Below are 27,547 nucleotides of genomic sequence, written 5' to 3'. Positions count from 1 at the left end.
TTTTTTTGAGATGGAGTCTCGCTCTGTCACCCAGGCTGGAGTGCTGTGGCCGGATCTCAGCTCACTGCAAGCTCCGCCTCCCGGGTTCACGCCATTCTCCCGCCTCAGCCTCCCGGGTAGCTGGGACTACAGGCGCCCGCCACCACGCCTGGCTAGTTTTTTGTAGTTTTTAGTAGAGACGGGGTTTCACCGTGTTAGCCAGGATGGTCTCGATCTCCTGACCTCATGATCCGCCCGTCTCGGCCTCCCAAAGTGCTGGGATTACAGGCTTGAGCCACCGCGCCCGGCCAACACTTAATGTTTTGCCTAATCTCATTGTCATTGGTGGAAATGATGTTTGCGTGTTCTACATGCAAATTCTATTCAAATTCCTCATTGTGTGACTTGAAACTGAGGCTCAGGAAAGGACAGGCAAAGGAGGGCTGGTGATTGCATTCTGGATGGCCCAGGCTCCCATGAGGCCACAAAATGCTTCTCAATGTCAGGATCAGCAGACTACTGATGCTGGATTTAGATATTAATCAACGTTTCTTCATATGCAAATTACGTGAATCTGAGAAGGCTAGTACTTTGCAATAAATAAATAAATAAATAAATAAATAAATAAATAAATAAATAAAGTTTGCCTTATATATCAGTTGCAGAATGATCTGCATGTGGGAAATCCATTTCTGAAGCAGAGTTAACGTGGTCACAAATGGGAGGGTTTGGATTCTTCTCAAATTTGAATGTGAAGTATGGGATAAGGAATGAACCTCTGCTTGGTTGAGTGAAAACCAAGCAGCAGGGAGGGGAAGGGCCAGTCATGTCTTAGATCCTTGGCCCCTTGCTAAGCCATGGAACTTGAGCAAAACTCTGATGTTTTGGTTTCAAGCATCCCACAGTTTATATGATTCCAACCTGGGAGGAACCTGGGCTTCTGAATCTATAATTAGTGGTTTGGGATTTATTTTCTTAGTTAAAAAACGAGACTATTGGACTTCGTTGTTAACTCTAAGCCCCAACATATCAAGAATTAAGTGCAAAACTCAGAATACCCTTTAAATAATTCTGTGGTTCAGAAGGGGTACCAATGTTCAAACTATAACAAGAACAACAACTTTAACATGCCTAGTCTAGGAAAAGCAAATGTTAAGTTTCAAGCAGCAGCTTCATATTAGAATCATGCTTAAGTTGCTTTTTCATTCATCTTTCCTGCACAGAACGTATGCTCTGCATTCCAACTTCAAGTGCTTTGCTGCACAAGTCAGCTAACTATTCAGTTCACTTGCATCAGTTGCATTTCAATTAGTGGTAAGTACTGGAAGCATGCAGTTTAGGCTAGTAATTAATGTAATCCTACAAATACAAGGCAACTTACTCTGCGTCATCAGACACAGGAGTTCTCGGACCGTATCTATAAGATCAAATACAAAATTAGAGGACTGGTGGAGTTGAAAGTGAATGCTGTAAGCAAGCTGGAAATAAAAACTGCTGGTGAAATACATGTGCGCCAAACCTTTTTTGCTGAGATAGTGAAAGAGAAGTGGCATTATACAATTAGCAATATTCATTGACTGCTGAAAATCAAAGACAAGTCTTGATGTTTCTAAAAAATGCAAAATTTATCCCAAAACCCAGAAGAGAAATAAAAATAATCCCCACACTACCCAAAAAGAAAGAATCTGTTCAGTATAAACACAGGAAGGCTTAGGTGCAATCCACAATGTTTAGAGAAGGCAGCTTAGAAAACAAACATGTATTACAGTCATTCACGAACAGTTCAACTTTTTGTGCCTTTATGTTCAGCAGTAATGGGCTGTAATGGACAACCACTGTACAAGTGCACCCTTACTGACCCTGTCCCTGATACGTTAATGCATTTGCACAAATAACATCAAAGAGTGTTTCTGCAGTTTTCTGAAAGTTAACCAGAACCCCAATCAGTGCCTTCCACATGCATTTGACAGAAACCACAATTCCTAGAAAACTGGTAGTTTTAATCAAAACCAGGCTTGGATGATATTCCATAACTTGAAAAACTAAAGTTTTTTTCTAATCTTTTATATTCTCCTGATAATTTAGATCCATAAAGTTGTACCCTCTGCAATAGTCACTTGAAGTCTAAATGAGTCTAAAGCAAAAAGACTAAATTAGAAAAATATTAGAACATTACAAGACATATTTCAAGCACATTTAAAGAAACAAAACAAAACAAAAAAACAACACAGCTCCCACAAATGCCTGTCTCTTCAGCAAAGGTAAACTTTAAGGGTCAGTTCTTACCTATCCCTGAAAAGCTCCTCCTTTCTGCAATTCTGATGGTGGACAAAGAATAGTAAAGAAAATACATCCTGCTTCCAGTTTCCAATAAATTACATTTTGGAGTCAGCAGCAAAAATTACCTGGTCCCATGATCAGTTTCACAACAGTTTACAGGAAAAGGGTAATTTCTAAACATCTCTTCCTGCAGTCTTAAAGAAAACACCCCAGAATGCATGAGTGTACACACACATACCCCCTTCTCTCTTATGCTTTTATCATTCTAGAATAATGTACATTCAATGATAATTATTTAATTCACAGTGAAGGCAACCATACCAGTGCAAAACCCCAAATCTCTGTTGAAAAGGCCAAAAACAAGACAAGGAAAGGGTTTGTGAATGTTTTTCTTCTGGGAATAAGACTCATCTTCTCCTTCTCCAGGGTATCAGAAGGTGCTTCAGTTGAACCTAATATTCTCAATTTTCCAAAACACTACTACATTAAAGCAGATTCTTTCACATCAAAAGAGAGTGGGCTGGGTGTAGTGGCTCATGCTTGTAATCCCAGCACTTGGGAGGCCAAGGCAGGCAGATCGCTTGAGCTCAGGAGTTCAAGACCAGCCTGGGCACATGGTGAAGCCTTGTCTCTACCAATAACACAAAAAATTAGCTGGGCGTGGTGGAGCACGCCTGTGGTCCCAGCTACTCTGGAGGATGAGGCAGGAGAATTAATTGAGCTGGGGAGGCGGAGGTTGCAGAGATCATGCCACTGCACTCCAGCCCAGGTGACGACAGAGTGAGACTCTGATGGAAAGGGAAGGGGAAGAGGAAGGGAAGAAAGGGCAACATTAATTCTGAAGACTAGGTGTTTCCCAGTTAATAAATAGGCCTATTGGAATAAATTTATTCGAACATAGTGTTTTCTAAGTTATCTGTGGAAGAGAGCAGAGAATTTCTTCCCAATGGATGGTTAATCAAGAATCTATTAATAGTTGCTATGTGTTTTTGTGTTTCAATTTGAATATTTTAATTAACATTTTATTGAAGTATAAGATACATACAGAAAGTGCACATACCACACATATACTTCAATGAATTTTCACAAACTGAACATACGCATAGATTAGTGTTGAGTGTTTTGTACTATGTAAACAGACTCAAATAGTATGTACTCTTGAGTTTGGCTTCTTTAGCACATTTTGTGAGTTTTTCAACTATGTTGTTGCATGTAGGATATATCTGAATTTAAATTATGCTACACAAAGTAATTAACAGTATTTCATGGACATCCCTACCAATAAATGTAGATCTATACCAAAATGTAAGCCCCACAGGAGCAGACATTTTTCTGTTTGGGTTCCCTGAACAGTGGTCAGACTAGTCAGTAAGTATTTATTAAATACTTATCAGGTGCTCAAGAAATTGAAAAGAATAGCCCAGTTTCTGAAGATAACCTTCATTTATCTCTTTACTATGTACTGCGTGTTTAAATAATTTCCTGTGAGACTAATATATTAGCTTTAAAAGGGCACCAACTTAAGCAGAATTGCCTTTGCTGGCAAGGGGAAGATAATCAGAGCTGAGGTGTCAAGTGACTTTCCCAATCATCCTACAGGAGATCAAAAAGTAAAGGCAAGTTAGCAAAAAAAAAAAAAAAAAAAAAAAGTAATAAAGTGTTCTTTTTAATGCAAAGTACTTGAGCCAATAGGTTATGAGGTACAAAATTGGCCACACATGTCACAGTTGACATAAGCATCCTACAAAAAAAGAAAGTCAATAAAGTTTAATTTTGAGGCCAGGCATGGCAGCTCATGCCTATAATCCCAACACTTGGGAAGCTGAAGTGGGAGGATCACTTGAGCCCAGGAGTTCAAGACCAGCCTGGGCAATATAGTGAGACTGTCTCTACAAAAGAAAAACAAACAAACAAAAAAAAATTAGCCAGGTCTAGTGGTGTACACCTATGGTCCCAGCTACCTGGGAGGCTGAGATGGGAGGATTGCTTGAGCCTGGAAGGTACACGCTGCAGTGAACTGTGATCACACTAGCTTGGGTGATGGAGTGAGATTTTGTCTCAAAAAAGTAAATAAATAAATAAATAAAATAAAGTTTACTTTTGAGGGTAGGGGTAGGTAGAAAGATAAAAGGGAACAGCCTATGCACCCATTGCCTGTATTTATGTAACTTCTACTACTAATAAAGCATTTCAGAATCAATAATTTGATAGTTATCTATTTCTATATCATGAACTAGCATTAGCTTAATTTAAAGTGTTTTTACTGCTCATCTAAGATCACCACCCAGCACCCAGCACAGTGCTTTACACATAGTGATTATTACTCAATAAACACTTGTTGAAAGGAAACGTGCATCCCTGTGGTGTTTGCTGGCTCAATCACACAATATGTCACATAGTTCACCTGACCATTCCTCTTTGTATTCAGAGTAACCACCCATTCCCATGTGAAAATAAAGAGGATGCTTTCCCAAATCACAAAGAAAGTGACAGGCCAGGTGCAGTGGCTCAAGCCTGTAATCCCAGGACTTTGGGAGGCCGATGCGGGTGGATCATTTGAGGTCAGGGGTTCCAGAGCAGCCTGGCCAACACAGCAAAACCCCATCTCTACTAAAAATACAAAAATTAGCTGGGTATGGTGGTGGGCGCCTATAATCCCAGCTATTCAGGAGGCTGAGGCATGAGAATCACTTGAACGGGCAGAGGTTTCAGTGAGATGAGATCAGGCCCTGCACTCCCGTCTGGGCAACAAAGCAAGACTCCAAAAAAAAAAAAAAAAAAAAAAAAAAAAAAAAAACGGTGACAGAATTCCTCAGGCTTCCACAGTCCCCTCTATTTACTTGCGTAGGCATCATGCTGGAGAGGGATGGTGCGTTTCCACTCCAATAGAGCTGAGTTTGGATCTTGGCTTTGTAAGTACCAGCTGTGGACATGTGGACCTCGGTTTCCTAATTGCAAAACGCAGATGGAAATTCTTCCTCTCGAAGGTGGTATAAGGAATAAGTGAACAGGAGAGCACGTAAATATATCCAGTAGGCAGTCTCTAGGCCTCACCTCCTTCTTTCCTTCCATTCTACCTTACTTTACAGAAGTCTGCGGACCCAGGGTCAAGTCCACGGCATCTGGAAAGTGAGTGTGGAGGACCAGCTTCACCACTCTGTTCCTCTGTCTCCCCAGCCCTAACAAGCTCGGGAATCATGTGCGATCCACTCATGTAGCTTTTCTCTACATCAGTCTTCTTATTTGTGAAATGGAGCTAACATAGATTCCTTCAACCTACCTGTGAATTTCCAGGACAAGGTGAGCTTGAGGGAGCAGACATAGAGGAAATGCTATAAAGAAATCTGTGGTTGTAAAACACAAATATTACTTCTGCTCCCTGAAAACAGTGCTAGGCTCCATTACTGTTTTATTCAGAAGAATGTAAAATATAGATTAAATCCAGATGATCAAGATGGCTAGGTTATTGATTTTTTTTAAAAATCTGGAGAGATTACCTACTGTTCTCCTTGCCTCCCACTTTGCCTTCTCTCCCACTGCCATCAGGGTCCTTGGAGAAGCAGAACTCCATTGCTTCCTGTTTTATGGTGAGCTTATAAATTATGCAAAGCTCTCCTCACTTCTTTGCCCTACATTGGTAGGCTGACCACACATTTAACAAAAATGTATCACTTTTATTAAATGGCAAGAGAGGCTTTAACATATAGGACTCTAAACTGGAACAGGAACCCCAGGATAATTATTTCCTTACTCGTCATCAAGTCATGGTTGACTCTAAGTCAAGTCAGAGCATGGAATAGAAATCCTACCTCCAGAAGGCAATGAGTATTTGCTAATGTGGAAAAATTAATATAATTACAACTTTTATAAATGTATTAATCATCTTTGGACCTGGAATCAGAGTGAAATCAAGCAAATCAGAAAGAAGTTCAACCCTTTTACCCAACTATGTGAGCTAGAAAGAAATAAAATAATTTCCCATTTATTCAGTCCACCAGAGTCAGAAAAAAATGTTTAACAGGTAAATTCACCACTGAATTACACCTGCTTACATGCAGAAAAGAGGAAAAAATTCTTGGCAGATGAGGCCAATTTTAATCATTCTGTTTCTGCTAGCAACAGCAGGTAAGTGGCACTGAAGTGCCATAATGCATTAAGAACACACTGAAAGCTCAGACTGAAGAAACAGTCACAAGAGCACAGAATAACCTTCTGACCTCTGATCTTTCATGGGTAGACCCTTGGAAGATTCTTCCACATCCTGTTGCTTTGCAAATGGAACTGGAAGGAACTGGTTTGGGTTGGATCCAGTGTGTCTAAGGGACATCCCAGTTCTCCTGGCCATCATGTCGTCTTTTCGTGAATCATCCAACTTTCGCTGACCTTTCAGTCCACTGCCACTCCAGGCAGGAGCTATCATCTTCTCCAACTTCTCTTCTGTCCCTGAGGCCTCACACTCAGAGGCCAGAGGACACGCCCTAGGGCAACATTCAGTCCAGCCAGTCAAAGGCCACTTACTGCTAAAGATATTTTCAGTAGCATCACTCACTGGCGTTAATTCAAGACAGAAGAAGCCAGCGTCCCTGGAGGCAGCAGCACACAGAGCAGCTGAGCAGGAAATCTCCCTTTTGAATACTGTGACCCTCTGTCATGCAGCTGATACTCACACAGGAATGGGGGTCCCTTTTTGGGTTTCATGAGTCCTGAGAATGAAATTTGGCCAGTACTCAGCCACATGCAAAGGCTAAAATCTCTACCCAGAGCGGGCACCAGAAGCAGAACTCTGATCTTGGGATGAGCACACTCTTTTATTGACTTTACTCCACGCTCTATCAGTCGCCAAGTGCAGACTGTGACTTTAAGCTGTTTTTTGGGAATACGACAGCCACACACAGCAGGGGCAACACACCACGGAGCGGAGCGCAGGCAAGATGCTCACAGTGGCTGGCTGCTCTCCTCTGATCTTTCTGCCTTTGACAGTCTCTCAGAATCTCTTGGAGCGCTTTCCGCTTCTTCTTTGCCATCCTGTGGCAGCTGTTTGGATGTAACTAAAGCCAGAGAGGACAGTTTCACTCCTAGGAAAGAATTCACACCAGAGGCCCTGACCCCACCTGCCCTCCTTCACCTCCTGGGAAGGCAGGAAAAACTGCTCCTCACCTTCCTCTATCCCCCTCGAGCACTCGCCCAGACCGCAGCCCCACTCTTCCTGAGACTCCGGCACAGGAGCCAGCCATGAGGCTCTTCTGTAATAGTCACCTTGGCCAGAATTCACTGTTCTGCAGACGATCAAGTAGCATTGGTGGCAAGAGAGGAGAGGAACAAGGGTTACAAAAGAAGACAATGAAAGTCCTTGGGACTGAAAGATTAGTAAGAGAAGAATGTGGCTGCTCTCATTCGTAAGGCTGGTTAGTAAGGATGAGATAATCAGATTGAGATAATGGAATGTGAACTCTGGCTAGGGCCTATGAAGGTCAAACAAGGCTGGCGTGACTTTGTCACCACAAGACTGAATGATGGGCCTCTCAGGATTCAAGGCCTCGAGGATGTATTTCTTATTAATTTCCTACCCCCTTCTCCCCACCTCAGATCCCCACCATCCTCTGAAACCTCAACTCTTTATTTTGGGTGTTTATAGCCTTCTCTCTTCTATGGTGTCACCCCAGGTCTGGAACCAAAAAAACCCTTCTATGGGTCATAGGCCACCCATCATTTCCTTTGGATTTCAAGGGCAAGATATAAAGAAGAATGCTATGAACACTTCCTCCTGCTACGGAGAGCCTCCCTTTGCTCCTGCCGCACAGAGGGAATGGAGGTTCCCAGGGCAATCCAGTTTTACACATGTCCTATATGTGCTTCCTACCAGCCCACAGAACCAAATCCCCAAAAGAGGGCTTGGGAACTCAAAACTGGGTGGCCTCCAGGGAGGATAAGAACTGGGACAGGCCTATAAGGTGTTCTTCCCTCACACATTTGGATGGCGATTCATCCAAGGAAAGTCTTGACTTACAGAAACCCCCAAAGAGGAGAGTTTTAAGACTCCTGATTTATTATATAATTTTAAAAAGTGGGAGAGGAAGGAGACCTTTACTTTTTTAATACATCTACTTAGATGTCCAAAACGTGAACTCATGATACTAATAACTTTTTCTTCCTCTCTCTAAGGGATAGGAAAGAGAAAGGTTATACATAAGCCCAGGAAACCCTAGTGATATCATTAAAACATTCCATTTAGCTCGTTCAGTATTTTCAACTAATAAAATAGTACTGGATGCAGCTGAGGGAAAAAGGGTCATTTGCCAAGATTATTGGCATTCCCAGGCAGCGATTCTGGTGACAACAGAATCAAAATGGATGCCTGCCATTTAACTTCACACACATGTCCCCCCAGGCGGACCCACTAACCTTACTTCTCTGCTATACACAGTCTGTTAAAACTAGGTCATCTCTAGGGGTTTGTATAACATACTTCAGCAAACTCTTTAAAAGCGGCAGCGACTCCCATGCAGCTATCCTTGCACATGTATGGCAAAAAATACCTGCAGTCATTTTGTGGATTAAGCATTTGGTGCCCCTTTAAGCTGGAAGTGGCCGCTGAGACAGGAGACACAGAGCCCGTTTGAATCTTGCTGCCATGACAGATGACTTCTTCTTCATCCTCTCTAGGCCCAGCCTTGCCAATGCTAAGCCGCTTCCATTTCTGCTGATCTATCTCCGTCACTGGCCCAAAGTGCACAAACTTTTGCCTGGGGCTGGAAGCTTTCTTAGAGGCCCTTGCTTTGCGGTTGGCAAAGTCATCATGAATGGCAGTTTCTGCTTTAATTTCTGGGGAAGGCTCAGAAGCACAGATGTGCTGAACATCTCCATCCCTAGTCAAAACCAGAAATAAGTTCTAAAAATGTCTAAGTACAAAGCAATAAGACGTTTGAAAAAAAAAAAAAAGCAACTAGAAGTAGTTGGCCCTCCCTATTAGTGAGTTCAGCATCCCACTGACAGGATTCAACCAACGTCAATGGAAATTATTTGGGACAAAAAAATTCCACAGATTTTCAAAAAGCAAAACTTGAATTTGCCGTGCACTAAGTACTACATTGAATCCACATGAATAAAGTGATGTGAAAGCACTGTGTTAGGTATACATGTATAAGGTATGCTTATGTTAATGTAGCTATTATCAGTAATCTACAGATAATTTAAAGTATATGGGAGGATGTGCACAGGTTATATGCAAATACTATATCATTTCATACAAGGGACTTGAGCCTCCAAGAATTTTGGAATCCAAGGGGAATTCTAGAATCAAGCACGGATACTGAGGGAAGACTATATGAAAAATATTTTTAAGGCTAGAGCAGAACTGCTTTTTCATTAACACTCAAATGAAGAAATGATCATTGTCTTGCCTAGAAATGATCATTACCTTGTCTTTAAGCTTCCATAGCTTTCAAAACATCAATTCTAACATCTCTAACATCATAAATAAGAGCATAAGAAAATCTTAGGTACTGTGGAATAATTAAAATTATTTGAAAGTCAAGTTTAAATTATTTACAGTAAACAAGTCTATCAAAATAAATAACCATTCTTGGAAAGGTGGCTGGGTTAAAAAGAGAACGTTTTCTCTCCATGTGGTTTGTAACTTTTGGTATTAATAAATTCACCTCATGCTGAATATGCTGAGCTCCAGGAGCTCTGTGATGTGAGAGGCACTTTTTCAAGCCATCAAAATAAGAAATGATACGAGGGGTCTGCATGGTGGCTCATGCCTGTAATCCCAGCACTTTGGGAGGCTGATATGGAAGGATCACTTGAGCCCTAGGAGCCCTAAGTGTTCAAGACCAGCCTCAGCAACATAGCAAGACCCCATCTCTATTAAAAAAAAAAAATTAATTAATTAAAATTTTGGCCAGGTCCCATCGCTCATGCCTGTAATCCCAAGTCTTTGGGAAGCTGAGGTGGGAGGATCCCTTGAGCCCAGGAGTTCAAGATCAGCATGGGCGGCATAGTGAGACCTTGTCTCCACAAAAAATCAAAAGATTAACCAGGCATGGTGGCATGGGCCTGTAGTCCCAGCTACTCAAGAGGCTGAGGGAGAGGACTGCTTGAGCCCAGGAATCGAGGGTACAGTGAGCTGTGATCAAGCCACTGTATTCCAGCCTGGGCAATAGAGCAAGACCCTGACAGGAAAAAAAAAAAAAAAAAAAAAAAAGACACAAAGATAAGCATTTCATGCCTTCAAAATGAAATACCGTGACTGCTAGGGGGAAACTGGTGGGAAACATGACACACCTCGCTTTTCCTGACACTTTGAGTCTCTCCCATGTCTCCAAGTCGGCTTCTGTTATGTTGGAGAGTGTAATGAAGCTCGGGGGCTCACGGTGAGGGGCAAGGCTGCCCTGAATTCTCCGCTGGGCCAGGTCATCCTTGTGACGATCTGGCACCTTCCTGAGTCCTCCTTCCACAGGTTCACTTTCCTGAGCCCTCATGTTACAGGTCACTATCGACTTCATCTCTTCTGTGTGGCCCTGGTTTCTGTCCATTTGATCCAGGCCCCCACACCAGTGGAAAAATCAAGTTCAAGGAAGGGGAGCAGACAAAGAGAATGTCAAACATGGAAACTCACAGGCTGAGGACAGAACAAAATGATGGAAACGCTTTTCCCTTTCTCAAAAATGGAATCAATGGGAGCTGTGATGACTTTCATCTATATCACCCTTATTATAATTCTGAATGAGACAGAGGTTTTTTTCCCCCTTCCAGATGATAGTCTCAACTGCAGTTTAGGAAGAGAAGCCATGCCTGCTGAAAGATTACTAATGGTAATGAGATTTTGGTTGGATGGTAATGATGCCCAATTCCCACACTATTCAAGTTACTGTAATGAATTCAGGTTTTCTGATTGAATCCCTCAGCCCTCTTGGAATGTTTTTTACTGCACTAGTAAAATGTTCGTAATGAGCTCTGCATGATCCAAATTCTAGGATTAGTTTGGAGATAGCTGGAACGTTGTTCACATATTAAATATCTCAAACCTAAACCCACAGCTGCCAGAAAGTACATCTAAGTCAATTCTGAACATAAAGTTTCAACGTTTAAACTCACCGTCTGCTTCACGGCATTAGTCAGGTCTGGCTAAGGCAACCTTGAAAAGCAGAGGGTATTCTTCTTTACCTGGATTGACAGGGTCAATACCCACTTGTTTCTTGTGTTAATAACCGTTCACCTTTATTGATGCTAAAATTGATATTTTCAATTGTTCTCCTATGAAGTGAACACTATCTGGCTAGTATTGACAAAACTGCGATTTAAACCAAAGCTGTGGCATTTATATATATAAATATTCCATTAAAAGTCTATTTCTAACTAAATATCCTTCTTGGGATAGAAAAATCTCAAAAAATACATAAATAGAGCCTATTAATTTTCCCACAAAATATATCATTCAAGCTGGAAAATCAAGAGGTGGTCTTTTGTTACCTCGATGATTTGGCATGCTTGCAGAGCCCACAAAAATAGAAAGGCTACAGAATTTTCTTAGTTTGAGGAAGGAGATGAAGGAAGGGCATAGCAAAGAGGCACTAGGGACCTTTTTTTTTTTTTTTTTTTTTTTTAAATAAGTTATTTGATGCTATCTAGAGAGGTCAAGGGCTGCTTCAGACCCAGAACTGTGTCCACAAACACAGAGTCAGGTGACAACAGACAAATGTAGCTGGATATATCAGGAATTAAAATTGCATGGAGGAGAAAGGAAAAAAGGGAGATACAAAGGTTAGTCCTTTTCCTGACTCAAATTGCTGATTGTCATCAATATGCCTTGACGTTAGTCAGTTATCCAAAAGTCTTTGTTTCACTTGCACAACTGATCCCTCCCACAAGGCCCTCCAAAAATGGTTTGTTACAAGGCCTGCCAACTGCAATGGCAAAGACCAAGGGCCTCCTGAAGCTATAATGTGTCCTGTAAAGAAATGATGCCAGATTTTCTCTTATCTAATCCCTGTTCTATATCCAGGTATCTCTCATGGGTTTTTGTATCTGGTACTTCCTAAGAAAAATAAAAAAGATCAACTACTCCACTGAGCTCAACAACTCTGCCCAAAGAACAATTTTAATTGTCTAAAGCACAGCGGAAATAATTATATACTAAGTTCAACAGGCTTAAAAACCTCTAAAGTGATGGGCAAAAAGATGACAATTCAATAATGTAGATGCTATCTCTAGCTGATTTTCATATAAGGAAAAATACACGAATGACTAACTCTGCAGGATGAAATTCAGCAAGTGGGCACCCTAAATGAAATCATATCTCCCTATTAGGACAAAAATCACTGGTCAAATTCCATCTTACTATAATTTTCCTTTCCCCAATTCACTCCAACATGTATTAAGAGGACGGGGGAAATGTTGGCAGAAGGAAACTGGCCTGAAAACAATTTCTATGACAGAACATATAGAAGTATATTATAAGTTTGAGAAGTGTTTTTGATTGGAAATACTGATTATCATTTGTCCAGGTGATGCTGCTGGTGTGAGAGAAGAAAGAACAAGGCTCATTTTTCTTCCTTCCAACATCTAAACGGAGCCAATAAGAGAGAAGCACTTTTAGCACTTTTCTGCTTCCTTTGAATGGACTGGAGCAGCTGTGAGAGGTGGCTGCTCTCTGATAGGCAATAGTACATGTCTATTTTTGCTAATAATGCCAACTGATGACACCAGCACCCATATGTGGTGATGAGTCCTGATTCAGCACATCTACACACTGGAATTCAATGTTTCTTTGGCAAATTCAGCCCTATTTTGGACATGGACACTCTACTGTCTGCCATCTGCATTTAGCGGAGATTGAATATCTAAAGTTCCGCTTCAAAATAAACCCCCATTACAAAGTACATATAATTGAGGGGCTGGAAAGAGGAACTGGAGGGGGTACAATACAAATTGACTTCACTTAATTATGTCCTCTCTCCCTGTCTCTCTTTCATAGACACACACACACACATACACACACACACACACACACACACTACGCACACCTTTTATATTCTAGACTTCTTTTTTTTGAGATTCCCTTTGAGAGCTGTTTGCTGCCATCTGATTTCTCTGCCCCTTTCTTTGGATAAGGGCCATAGAGGAGTTGATTTAATGGCACCATTGGCTTGGTTTGGTTCATCCTTGCTCTCCTTGCAGCAAAGTCATCCTTCTCAAGATCAGGCAGTCGACACACAACTTCACCTTCTGCCTCTGAATCGTTGCCATGTTGGTGGGTCAGGACAGAGTTTTCTTTGTGAAGGACAATATCACGAATAGCTTCTTTCTCTTCACTTAACTGTTTTCGACTGATAGGGGAAAATTAAATGGGACTCCACATGTGATCTGACAAAAAAAAATTAAATCCCCGTCTCTAGACAGACAACTGTGTTGTTAGTGAAAAGTCTTCTCGATATTGTTAGTTCAAATGGCATCTGTTCATTATTTCAGTCCAGAGTTGCAGCATAGTTAGGGTGGGTTTTAAAACCTTGAATTTAGCCAGACACTAGCAATACTAAAAATTCATTTAATTTTCAGGGCTTCCATCAGCAACAGAAAGGCAGGATCCTAAATGGCTCTGAAAGGGACAGTGCAGATTCTTTGCATGAACTTGGGGAAAATGGGAAGCTTTTGTTACTGTTCTTTTTTCTTTAGCACATTAGTACCCCGTAGACACTTAATTTGTTTTTGACTGACAGGGCAAAAAATTGAGCCACCAAGAAACTGATTTGGGGGAAAACAAATGAATGCAGCTGTGTGACACCACACCTAGAATGTGTAACAGATTACAAAATGTAAGGAATTCTTTCTTCAGGGCTGAGCTAACCTGAAACATCTGGGATAGTTTACGACCACTCATAGGATGGTCTTAAACTATTCCATTCCCATGGTCCTCCACTCCCAGGAAGCTTATCTTACCCTGCACCTTTCCATCAGCAACCCTTTCTTCCCTCTTCCATCCTCCTGTCTCTCCACCTCCCAACTCTTCTTTTTCTTTTTTTCAAGAGACAGGGTCTTGTTCTGTCACCCAGGCTGGAACGCAGCAGTGCAATCAGAGCTCTCATACCCTAATTTAGGAGCAGATCTTCTGCTTGAACCCCTGAAGTCCAAAGAGCAACATTCTTTCCACTTTTGGACAAACCAAACAGTCCTGGGCTCCAACCTCCCCCAGCTCAGGCAGATTTTTTTGGAATAAAATATTCATGTTTATGCAAATGGCCCTGCCAATTTGCGATGCCAATTTGAGCAGGGAGAATCTGGTCCCTTGTGCATCTCGTGAACCCAGCCAGGCTGCAAATTCCCTTGGGTGTTTATTTTTAGGCTAAATGCCCAGTGTGGCAAGACTCATTTCAAAGGATCTCAATTTAGATACGTGGACTTAAAAAAATAGATTAAAAAAAGAGGGTGAAGAAAGTTTTCATACCATTGGCTATCTGAAGACACTCCCCACCCTTGAAAAACTGTCACAGTGACTGATTTTCCACTAATTGCTTGAGTCTTTTAAGTTCAGAGCTTCAAGGCAGATTCATGGAGAGCAAAACATAATGATATAAGTTTTGAGCTGGCACTGTTGGCCTTGAAATAATAAATAATATGTATAAGGTAGATATGCAGGATTGTATTCACAGGCATCTAGGTATCAAAATATTTAAATGACTTTTATAATGTGCTTTTTTTTTCTTTGAAGGACCTTAAGAGCAGTCTTTTGTGAAACTTGGGTCTGTTTTACTTTATTTTTCAATAACTACAACTCTTAGTAGCTAGAACATTCCAGATACACTAACTTTGATGACAACCCTGCAAAATAGGAATTATGATGCCCACTTTGCAGAAGAGAATATTAAGGTCTCTAATTCAAGCCATCTGAACTCAGGTAAATTAATTGAAGTATACTCAAGAGGCAGGCCCAGGCTGTCTGGATTTATATTCATGAGGAGGTTTGGCACTTTTATTTCATCCAAGTCACTCATAGATGAGTAGCTTTGGGAAGAAGGAGTTGCTTTGGGGGCACAGCTCATTGTATCATGTGGAAGGAATACAGCACAATGTGAAACGAGAAATGCCAAGCCCTGCCTCCAACTGGTGATCCTGCACAGCCTTACCTAAAGAAAGGCAGGCTAGCTATCTTGGTAGGAGAGAGTATGGGTCCAAAGCAGGTGAGGGGGAAGAAAAGCTCTTGTCTCAACGTTTCTGAGGCTTATATATTTCAAAGTGAATGAGATAATGATTTCAACTAAGGAAGAGCTGGCGTTTTCTTTCACCCAGTTTTACTTGGCAATGCATAAGCAACCAGCTTAGATTGGTAGCTAGTGTGTTCCAATGAAGGAAACTCTGCTCTCCAAAAAAGTCTGTTAGTCCCCCTGGGAATGTTTTGGGTGACACTGGAAACCTCCCTGTTCACCCCATCTCCAATCAGGGCAGCTGTTTGGTCGGTGCACAAGTAATTGAGGTTTTTACCTTTAAAAATGGCAAAACCACAATTACTTCTGCACTGCCCTAATACATCCAGAGTCACAAAGGTTTGTGCAAGTTATGTGCCTGGCTGGTCCCCGATACCCGAGGATCTGTTCAGCAGCCATGGTGAACCGGCGTCTGGTAAGGAGGACGGTAGAGGAATCCGTGTCTGGCACTTAGCTGCATCTGCTCTTCCTCTAAAGATTTCTAAAATGTCTATTGTTCCTCGCAGGTTTTTTTACACCCCCCACCCCGCCCCCTGCCTTGTTTTCCCCTCTGTAATTAATTACTACGTGGTTGAGAAGATCCACAGACTAGCAGAAAGCAAGCACTGAGTGCTGAAACATATGAAAACAATTAGAAAAGAAGTACAATCACATGAAACCTATAATTCAGTTCAAAAAAAAGTTTACTTCTCCAGTGGGAAACACCAAGTAAAAGAACTCAAATCTCTATGGCATTTTAATTCAGGGGAAGTGCATCTTGGTTCTTATTTTATCCTCTTAAAAACAGAAATCTCGGCTTCTTTGGCAGACTCTGATATTTGGGGATAATTAAGTTAGCGCAACCATAAAATAAAATAGAAGAAAAAGTAATTTATATACTTTTTCCCTTCAGTGGAAACTCTAATAAACATTAAACTCCACACATTTATTAAGAAGTCCTACTTTCTGTCTCTTGATGCTAAGATACTGCTAATATATTGTTTGACAGGAAGCTTGGGACTTACAGGTTTTTGACCTCATGTGAAAATGAAATAACATGTGCCTTTGCTCCCGTTTGTATATTGTCTTAAAGATAATACGAGTCTCACTCTGTTGCCCAGGCTGGAGTGCAGTGATGCGATCTCGGCTCACTGCAACCTCTGCCTCCCGGGTTCAAGCAATTCTCTTGCCTCAGCCTCCAAAGTAGCTGGGATTACAGGCATATGCCACCACGCCTGGCTAATTTTCTTGTATTTTTAGTAGAGACAGGGTTTCACTATGTTGGCCAGGCTGGTCTCGAACTCCTGACCTCAAGTGATTCGCCCGCCTCAGCCTCCCAAAATGCTGGGATTATAGGTTTGGGCCACCGCACCCAGCCTAGCAGGGTGTTTAAGAATACTTGGGAAACAAGCAAACAAAAAACAGTCTACAAAAGAAAGCTTTGTTGTTCATCTATATGCTCCTCCCCTCGGACATGGCTCTATTATCTCACTCATCTCTACAAACATTTCCCAGCTGAGAAACGGGCCACAACAAGTGGTCCTCTTGTTGGGTGCAAAGACGTGCTGGCCGGAATTCATCTGGATGTCAAAGACAGAACACTGAGGTTAAAATGCCTTGAGAGGTATCAGCGTATTTCAATGATTTAAATTCCTATTTTTCAGACACCAAGAGTCCTTTTCTTCTTCATGATACTTCATTCCAGTTAAGCTACTTTCTGCCACATTAAAAGCAGGATCCCAAATGTGGATAAACTTAGAATGACTCTCAACTCTTGTGGCATGCAAAAAAGTAAGTGACAAAGACGTAGACATGCCAGGCTGGTGGCATGCTATGTGTAAAACCTTTATGAGAGAGCTGGCTGGCAGCTGAAAAATCTGCCTAACAAATGAATTCTGGGTGTTTGGAGCAGCTGTGTTGTGTTGCTATTGGGAACATTCTCTGAGAATATGCATAATTATCCAGAGCCCAATTTTAAATGCTAAGTCAGAAGATCTGAGGCAATGACATTAACTGACCTGCAAATTTCTGCATATGAGAGCTAACTTGAATGAAATAGGTTAAAATTAAGCCAGATAACAGGAAACGTGAATGGAAGTGAAATAAACAAAGATAATATCTATTCATTAGAATTACATTTTTAAACTATGATTTGATGTTTGTACAGTGAATGGGAATTGTCATAAAAGAGTTCAAAGTTTTTAATAAAATAAACGTCCCAGTTACTGAAGTGTCACAGTACGTGTATGGACTTCCCAGTCTTTGCCCCACTTCTCTTCTCTACATGACCATTATTCCTGAGTGTGCTGAATTAGCTTAATGCAGCTCCCCTCTTCTCCCCTGCTATTTTAGATACTCTAAGGATGATGGTATCCTTGGTAAACACTAGCTTAAAGACTTTACACATGTGATATAAACGAAAAATGTGTGTCAAAGACAGGAAGATTAAAATTTCACGTAAGTTCATATTCTTATCTGTATCACTTATTACCTACTACTATGTCCTTAAAGGCAGAAGTGGGAGAGGTCTGAAAAATGGTACCTAGTGAGGAGATATTATTCCCCTCACTATTATTATTTTTGTCTTCTCAGCATCTAGTCCGGTCTCTGGTACATGGGATATGGGATGCTCAAGGGATGCAGAAAAAAAAATGTGTCTGATAAGGTCTCTGTATCAAAACTTTAAAAAATCTGGATTAAAAAAAGATTTTATTATATTACTCTTCATTATTTAATAAACTCAGAGAGCTGTTTGTAACATAAGCACAATTTTATGTTAGACTATTCCAGAAGCACATACATGTTTAGAATATGCATGATTATCTGTAATATACCACACACAAGGAGGAAGTATATCCTTAGTTTTTTTTTTTTTTTAATACAAAGGTACTCTAGAATTAAATTTATGTAACTCAACACTGGATACTTTAAGACCTGGACCACATAAAAAACCACATGTGGAGTTGTACAGAGAAATGGAAAATGTGTGAGAGGAAGATGTGGTGCTGTGGTCAGAGCATCCGAATCTGGTCACCAGGTTGGTAGTGACCAGCTTTGCAAGTCACTGACTATCAACGATCCTCAGCTCCCACTTCTGGAAGATGGGTATATCAGCCACCTCTTAGACCAGCCTGGCCAACATGGTGAAACCCCGTCTCTACTAAAAATCCAAGAATTAGCCAGGCGTGGTGGTACATGCTTGTAATCCCAGCTACTTGGGAGGCTGAGGCAGGAGAATTGCTTGTACCTGGAAGCAGAGGTTGCAGTGAGCCGAGATCGTACCACTGCACTCCAGTTTGGGTGACAGAGTGGGACACTATCTCAAAAAAAAAAAAAAAAAAAAAAAAAGAATTAAACAGCAAGTGGCAAAGGAATTTCAACTGTCAAATTATTATGAATGTCGATTTGTAAAATACATTTTGGCTGCATTATTATTTGTTAGGATCATTGTGGTTATTTTATAAGAAAAAGTAACCAGCTTCTCAAAACACTACAGAAGAGTGTAGAACTATAGTTTTCCTTCGCTCTGATTGCTGAAGGTCTCCATCTCACATGTAATATGAAGCTATCAGGACTGGATACTAGTACCTTTGTTAAAATTAAAGAGAAGTAATTACTCCATTTTTTGTTTTTGAATCAACATGCTTTAGAAACTAAGGAGTCAAATAAACCCAATTCTACTTAGTACTCTCTTGGGACAAGGAAAGTAAGTGGATTTTTGTAAGGCAGCCACTCTCTAAAGAGAGTGTTCCCCATTTCAAAGAAACAGACTATTTTCTAGTGATGTGTAAAGTAAGATATGAGCCATTTAGGAGTAGCGTGAAAATTAACAAGCCACAAACAATAGAAAAATACAATGTTATTGCTAGGTAAATCCTGCAGCCCACACATGCCTGACCACAAATACATGACGAAGACAAGGTCTGCACCCAACAGTGAGGAGCTCACTCTTCACCTTCATTTAAAATACCCAGGAGGTACTCAGCAGAGCCATGCCTTAAGGCAAAGACTATTGTCTATGTGCTCAGAGGAGGGAACAGTGATGCAATAGGAAAAGCGGGAAGTGGAAAAATAAGATGAAAACTCCAACTCTCTAGACAGATTCCAAACCCCCAGGCATGCAGAAAGCCAGTCAGGCCAGCCCTCAGCCCAGAGCTGACCTGGCAAAGCGCTGTGCTGCTGGCATGACCTTGATTCCAGCTTGCTCTAGCCTTTTGCGCTTTTGGATCTCAACAGCAGCTTTTTCTTCAGACTTGGGAGCTGGGGCCACCACAGCCCCGTCTGAAGAAGGGTGCTCCTTACCACTGCCGTCGGGTAATTCACACCCACCATCGGAAGGCTTCCAACCAGGATTCATTTGGCCAGCTGGGTCGTCTTCACCAGCAGACCCCACTTCACTCCCCTCTTCCTCTATCGTTTCAGGAAAGCTAGTGAGTTGGATGATATGGTTTACCAAACTAACAGACTGGGCTGGGGAGCAGACCCCATGTCATCTCCCCGCTATTCTGACATTACTTTCACTTTAGAAAAGGAAGTCATAGCACACAATATAATGTGATAATGTGAAGAAAATTCAATGCAACCATTTAATTTATACAATGCATCATACCCGCAACACTGAGAGTTATCCCAGACTTGATAATGAAAGGCAAAAAGCTTTTCTGCTGGAAACGTAAAATTCATTAGTTTGTTCAGCAAATTAAAAATTGTAGTAAAATCTTTATTCAATGGAAAATAATAGTACAGATGGACTATTAGACAAGTTTATTTTATTGTAAGATTCTTGAAGGCAGGGACTCTGCCTTATTTGTTATTGGGTCCCCAATGCCTATCATATAGTAGATGCTCAATAAATACTTGCTGTATAAATGAATAAATAAATAAATAAATACAAAAGCATAATCAGAGATTAAGGAAAACACTGTTTCTCTAAAGAGATGAGAAATCCATTTATTATGACTATTTCTATATGTGATTGTGAACCATATTCCATGCATCACATATTTGAGCTTATATCAGATTAATTTAAGCCTAGATTTTAAAATATCTTTTGCATAAAGATAGGAATCTTTCCATGCCTAATCTGACAGGATTGGGAGTCAAGCAGTCTCCGCAGAAGGACATGGATGACAGATTTGCTCTCAATGTCCTATCAACAGAATTGGTTTCAGAAATCTGCTTATTTAGACAAGCAGTTGCTGAATACCTACTGTGTGCCAGGCACTGTTCTAGGTGCACTCACGAAGTTTCTATTTTTCTCCTGACAAGCTCTCTCCAAAGATCTGTCCCACCCACTTCCATCTGTAATCTTCCATCAAAGTTCTGAATTGGTCATTTAACCTGATTCCAGGAGCTGCAGTTCCCAAACCACTAATGCCCAAGTCAGGAAGAGGGCAGCGGCGCTCAGGCCTTACCTGAAGGGCCTCTCCCCACCCAGAGGGGAGGTAGCGGTACTCCAGCTCTTGCGGTATTCCTCGCGCTCTGCTTTCTTCTTTCTCAGAGGCGCGGGGACGTAGGCCGTCTGATTGCTTTTGTTCGGGAGGTACTGGTTAAAAGGCACTACTGATTTCGGCTCACCGTGGGAAGTCCGCCGTGCAGACATGTCATCCTTCTTCACATCTGGCAGCTTCCGATGAGGCAAGTCGGATTCAGAGTCACTTCCTCTCCCTGGGGTAAAGAGGATGGGTGCTAAGAAAGTGTGTTAGGCTAGCAGAAAGTTCCCAATGTTAAGCACGCATTAGGGATGTGGTTCAATCTGTGGGTTCTAAGGATTCCTTCTTAAATCATTCACTTAACAAATCTAAAGGATCCATGTAGATTACTCCACTGTGGGAAAAGAAGGAAAAAAAATCAGGGAAAAAACCCAACAAGGGCAAAATTACAAAATACAGACATAAGCCTAACTGTATCTGAGAATTACAATTAGCAACACATCTGCAATAGGATTATATGCCTCCCGAGATTCTGCTACTCTCAAAAGAAGAAAACAGAAATTAACAATGAAGTTTTCACTGAGGCCCTGCTGCATGTCTTACACTATGCTAGATACTCCAGCAAATAAAAATTAGGAAGCATTTTGTCTTTGAGGCATCTTTAACCAACCCATAACATACCTAGAGAACTTAAGTCATAATCAAGAAGCACAGATGTAGAAGAACAGAAACTCAGAAAAGTGATCAATTTGGATTATACCAAGGGTTTGGCTTCCAGGAAATGGTTCAAGTTGTTCCTCTACAGGGGAGCTCTTCCTGGTTCCCACAGCTGGAGGCAATCTGTTCTTCCTGTGAACCCTATAACCCCATGATCTTGTCTTTTCTTCTGGCACATTACACTTTCTACCTTGTACTTTGAGAATAAGGGCTTTATAGTTTTTGTAGTTATTATGCCATTGCCTTTGTACACAGTGGGCATCCTTAGATTATCTGATGAATAAATGAGTTGGTTTGGCTTAGACTGTTTTAGACAACACAAAGGAATTCAACGTTCCCAACACTGGCCACTTGTTGGACAAAAGCCCCAATAATTATACTGTATTCTTGTTTGCTGAGTCTCATCTTATTAGATTTCTAGGATCTATTAGAATGAAGCCATCATTCCAACAAACACTACCATATAAGTAGCCACTGTTTCAATGCTGGTTGAAAACAATTAATCAATGAGAGCATTATAAGATTATTCAACTATGTTGGTAACAAATAAAATATATACCTATTTACCCTTAAGAAAAGAGCCTTAAACTAAGAGCCAGGAGATGTGGCAGCCTGGCAGAGAAGGTTGGTGTTAAGTCAGAGCCACTTCCTTTTGAGTTCTGCTGCTCATTAGCCATGAGACTTTACATATGTTACATCAGCATTTTAAGCCTCAGTTTCCCAATTTATAAAACAAGGATAATAATATACCTGCTTCATAGCTGTTGGAAGAACCAGATACATATAAAACTATTGGTGCAGTGCTTGGGGCAGACTAAGTGCTTAATAAATGCTGGCTACGCTTTATGTCATAATAGTTCTGGATCTGTTAGAAATGAGCTGGGGCTCCTAGGGTTGTCTCTAACACACTTGACTGTCTTTTTCTGTAAAACAGGAATAAAATGATTTGCCCTGGAGGTTAAATGATATAATGGCTTTTAAAAGACTGTAAAAGTTAAAGGCATTGACCATAAACAAGTTGTTCATTGTTGCAGATGAAATATTCAGTTTATGAATTATTCATGCCACATGCTTTCAGTCCTCCTTCTGAAGTTTTGACCATTTCACTACTTATTAGTACAGTATTTGACTCATAATTTAGCTCCTTTCCACCCAGTCTTTAAACAAGATCTGTCTCAGTATCATAATGAAATGTTTAGAGCTCCCTGTGAATTGCTTTACAAACAAATACTAAGACTACCTTACCTTGCTAAACTTTTGAATTTGTTTCCCCATTTGATACTATCCCCATTTTATAAAGGTGGGAACAGAGGCTCAGGGATACTGTAGGAACCTCTGCTGCAGGGCTGATTAGTGACAGTTGTGAAACTCTACTTTCTGTTCTCTTGACTTCCAAAGTTCTTTCCTCTGTGACACACCTGTCTTGGGAAAATGTCCTCTGATAAAAGTGTCGTGACTACAAGAAGTGCTGCACTTTGTTGAACAAATAAAGCAAATGATTCTTCAATCAACTATGAAAGCTTAGTGATGGATTAGAGTTATCTCAGGTCCCTCAATTCTAAAATCCTATAATCTATGAATCCAATTTGTGTATAGTATCTATACACACACATATATATAGATACAGATACCTATTTATATTATCTATAATATACTGAGTGAAAGTCTCCAAATATGTTGTCTAACAACATAAGCAAATAATTTTTTCCCACAATTATTCTTTGGTGAATGTCTAGGACACTTCAAGAAATGTTAGCCTTGCAAATGCTCCAGGACAGAGTAGCTCAGTTGAAAGAAGTATAGGTTTACGGATTTAGAGGCAAGGGTCTAAAATTTCAGCTCTACCATCTACTAGCTGTGTGACCCTGTGACACTTAAATCTTCTATACTTCAGGGTCCTCATGGGATACACGGAGGTTGTCACAAGAATTAAATGAGATGACATAAAGCACCTAGGAGGTGGCTGGCCCAGTATACCCTTGGGAAGTGTCAGAGTCTTCTTATCTAAGGCTGACACCTCAAAAGTTTTGACTTCACTTCTCCCTGTGAACATGGAAATTTACTAAGGTGGCTTCTCCATTTATGTCCAGAGTTAGGAGAATGTAATCTAGCATGAGATTGATGATGTTGGGTTTTTTTTTTTTTTTTTTTTTTTTTTTGAGGAGGGTGTAAAGTTTTTGAGGGGGTTTTTTCGTTTCGCTCTTGTTATCCAGGCTGGAGCGTAATGGCGTGATCTTGGCTCACTACCTCCCAGGTTCAAGTGATTCTCCTGTCTCAGCCTCCTGAGTAGCTAGAATTACAGGCGGCCACCACCATGCACAGCTAACTTTTTGTGTTTTTAGTAGAGATGGAGTTTCACCATGTTGGCCAGGCTGGCCTTGAACTCCTGACCTCAGGTGATCCGCTCACCTCAACCTCCTGAAGTGCTGGGATTACAGTCGTGAGCCACTGCGCTCGGCCAGTGATTTTTTTTTTTTTTAATCCAAGTCTGATTCTTCCTTTCCATGAGTCCACACTTCTCTCTCAGTTACTGGAGGTTTTTTTTTTTTTTTTTTTTTTTTTTTTTTTTAAACGTATCTTTGCCATACACACCCCAACCCTTCGCTTTTAATCTTCCTCTAGCACTTTGATTTCTCTCATTACTTGTTTCCCTTCCTCAGCACATCTTTGATATGAAACATTAGACTGTTTACTTAACCTAATGCATCATATTTACAAAATATGTTCTTAATTTTGAAAACATCTGGGTAGAGGGTTTTGTTATTTCCTCTTCAATGAAGCCCACTGTGTGGACTCATAAGAGATGCTATTAATGCTGGGGGAGAAATTGGGCACCTGTCTAGCAAGACAGATTTGTTGAATCAACCCTGGGATCTACAGCATCCTACCAGGTAGCTCTGTGTCCAAACCACAGAATCATGATGCCTCTCATGAGTATGGCCCTTGATTATCTTTATTGAATGGATTAATGGGAATGGATAATAATAAAATGAAAGATGTCTATATTGGCCAACATAGAGTTGAAGAATTTCATGGTAAGATATTCCCCAATTGATTGTGAGTCCTAGGAAATAAATTCTCAAGATTTAAAAAAACAAGTTTTTTTCAAATTTGGAAGTGTTTATTAGGACCAGCAGTCTTCTTAATTAGCATCATTTAAAAACATACTATAAACTCTTATGAAATCCAACATCTATTTGGCTAAAATTATACTACATTTTAAATGGCAGATTAAGAAATGTGTTGTTTTTCTTTAAGAATCTCATTAGGTCTTGATTAGTTTACAAGAACATAAGCCTTAAGGTATCGGGTTGATTGGTAAAATCTGTGTATAAGGAGCTCTTTCATGGATGGTGTTTTGTGAAGCTCTAATTTCATGTTTTTTGGATGGAGAAAACATTCATAAAAACACTCTAGCTTATCAATTTTAATTGCTGCAAACTACATTGTACTTCACACATATTAGTATATTATTAGTAATCATCCTTCAAGATGTGATTCGTTTAAACTTTGAACACCCCAAAGCCGGTAATGATAAATGATCTACCTTACCAGCTAAGAAAAAAACAGGATGAAGAAAATGCAATAACTTAAAACAACTAATCAAAATAATACGGATGAAATCGTTTGTTTGGTTAAGGTATGTTTCGGAAAAGTAAATCTACTCTTTGGTTATGTTAAAGCTCACTTAGATTGTGAATTTGGTATTTAACTTCTAATAGTGTGGGGGGGCACTTAAGATGACATATAACATTTTAGAAATGCTTTGCAAGAGGTTCACAATGCATCCTGGAATTCTTTAGGAGTCACATACTATGTGGCCCCAAGGTTAAACTATTTGCTGGAAAGTTTAAGTCCTAAACAAAAGCATTAGTTGCAGTCATTCCAGAATAAAACATCTATTAGGCAAAGAGAAAGAAGTGTGGGTAAATTAAGCTTAAGAGCATAGATTTTGCATTCACACTTCTTAAAGCTAACATTGTTATGCTTCTTTCTGACAGTGATTTTTTTGTAACTTGTAAATGTTGAGATGATTACTTAACTTCTCAAAGGCTCATCAGTGAAGTAAGAATAAGTAGTGTCTCACAGCTCTGTGGGAGTGTTGACTGAGATGCTGAGTGAGTATCTTTAAAATCTCAGCTGAGGACTAAATGAGATACTGTGTACCAAGGAATTAACTTAGATCCTGGACACATTAAATAGTCAAGTATTTTCGTAACAGAATTTTATAGCTAGAAGGGATCTTTTAGCTACAAAATATAATTCTGATCTCAGAGTAGGCTTAAGATATATTAGCTAGATATAGTAGCATCAACCAAGCAATGCATTAAAAAAGGAAACAATTTAAAAATTCCCCACCAGCCCTCATGATTTTCTGCAAGTTTATATATGTAGAATATGTAGAACCAAACCATCTTTCCTTCTAAAAGTACAAAGGTACAAGATAAGTATAAGTAAGACAAACAGCTTCTGAAAAATAGGCATTATGTTTATATCAAGTTACATGATTACACATTTTGTAAAGAAAATGATCATTTCTTCCAAGTGATATAAAACCCACAGGGTTTAAATCAATCCCAGCTTCAGAACAAGCAGGCAGCCTGGGTTGTCCACTATACATTAACGGCAACCTGCATCGTGCTAGCTATACCAGTCAGGTATCATAAGCATCAAACAGATTGCCAAAAACCATACCAATTAAAGTTGCACAATCCCAGGCTTCAGAACTTTCCAAAGTGTGTACAGTTCATTTCCAGTTTACTGGAAGTTGATCCATTTTCACTTATATAGTGTGGTACTCATTCAAACATTTCCCTTCCTCATGCCCAGAGTATATAAACCTCCAACACACTTTATGAGCTAATGGTCTGCACAGTGTCTTGATTCACTGAGACCAAGGGAGGAATGATGTAACACATTTTCCAATAGAAGATATGCTCACTGAGGCAGTGCTCAAATAAACTCCTGGCAAAGCCAACCAAAATTCTAAGGACCATGAAAAACAACATTCAAAGACTTCTTTTTTCTGCCAGTTTATAGAATTACTAAGTTCCAGCAAGGTGAATATGGAGCCTGCTTTCCCAGTGCCCATCCCTCTGCCAGCCGCAGTGCAGCCCCTGCAAATGTTTAATTCCAAGATGGACAGTTTATTAAGACTCCAACCTACCATCGCTGCTTCCCCTGAGGACTACATCTGGTGAAGGCGTCTGCCGAGAGCGGGAGCCAAAGGAATCCAGGCTGTCGAAGGAATCATCTCTGCCGTGGCGAGGAGGAGAGAGGGAGTCGCTGCGCTCGGAATCCCAGCAGTCGATGTAGCCACTGTCTCGGATACTGCGTTTAGGACTCTCAATGTCATCAGTCTCCTGTTCAAAAAGAAAATGAAAGGGTTACAGACATAACTCTAGCCTACACTATCAGGAAGATGGGTCTCCAGTGGTCTCCAAAAAAACCCCTGCATATCACATCAGAATGGAAAGGTTGTGGCAACCAGTTACAGGATCAATCATCATTGAAAAGTCATCACTCTGTTCCTCGAGCCTCCTTTGCTGCAAATTTCCCAATCAGAAAATCACACACAATATTTTTTTTTAAATCCCCAAATAACTCATACTCCCTAGGTTTAAAAAAAAAAAAAGTAGAGAAAGAATTAGAAGAAAGGATCACAAAGTTTGGATTCACAGCAGTACAATGATAGTCCAAAACAAAAACAAAAAACCAAAACCTTAACCTTGACTTGTCTTTCGGAATCCATAACTGCATGTCTGTCCTGGGAATGAGGCCCTAGTTTAGCTGTACAACTTTTGCTCCTGTTTATGCTATCTGGCAAATACAGGCAGCATTTGTCTTTGCTGCAGAATCAGTTGTGTAAAATCTTGGAGCAGCACGCATTCATCTCCTGCTACCTTGAAGGGAAATTCCTGCTCTGAAAGGGAGCTGTCTTTGAGGCAAAAGTTAAAA

General features: G+C 40.5%; 1 protein-coding gene across 13 annotated transcripts in view; it reads right to left on the bottom strand.

Annotated features, from left to right (window-relative positions):
* LIMCH1 (LIM and calponin homology domains 1) overlaps positions 1-27,547 on the bottom strand; it is a 219,993-nt gene that overhangs the window by 61,611 nt on the left and 130,835 nt on the right. For 5 of the 13 annotated variants that reach the window (XM_017854638.1, XM_017854646.1, XM_017854651.1 and 2 more), the window contains exons 6-15: positions 26,757-26,952; positions 20,855-21,107; positions 19,601-19,867; positions 13,287-13,589; positions 10,546-10,788; positions 8,796-9,125; positions 7,417-7,535; positions 7,199-7,307; positions 6,477-6,737; positions 1,361-1,396 (exon numbers count right to left, since the gene is read on the bottom strand). In XM_017854638.1, the coding sequence (XP_017710127.1) occupies positions 1,361-1,396; positions 6,477-6,737; positions 7,199-7,307; positions 7,417-7,535; positions 8,796-9,125; positions 10,546-10,788; positions 13,287-13,589; positions 19,601-19,867; positions 20,855-21,107; positions 26,757-26,952 (2,117 nt within the window). The remainder of the gene's footprint in view (positions 1-1,360; positions 1,397-6,476; positions 6,738-7,198; positions 7,308-7,416; positions 7,536-8,795; positions 9,126-10,545; positions 10,789-13,286; positions 13,590-19,600; positions 19,868-20,854; positions 21,108-26,756; positions 26,953-27,547) is intronic. The other 8 variants (XM_017854671.1, XM_017854678.1, XM_017854702.1 and 5 more) reach the window with 2 other exon arrangements.

Source organism: Rhinopithecus bieti, unplaced genomic scaffold, assembly GCF_001698545.2.
Source record: "Rhinopithecus bieti isolate Rb0 unplaced genomic scaffold, ASM169854v2 scaffold_2339, whole genome shotgun sequence".
Lineage (NCBI taxonomy): Eukaryota > Metazoa > Chordata > Mammalia > Primates > Cercopithecidae > Rhinopithecus > Rhinopithecus bieti.
The sequence above is the reverse complement of the archived record's forward strand: the minus strand, read 5'-3'. Positions and strand labels throughout refer to the sequence as shown.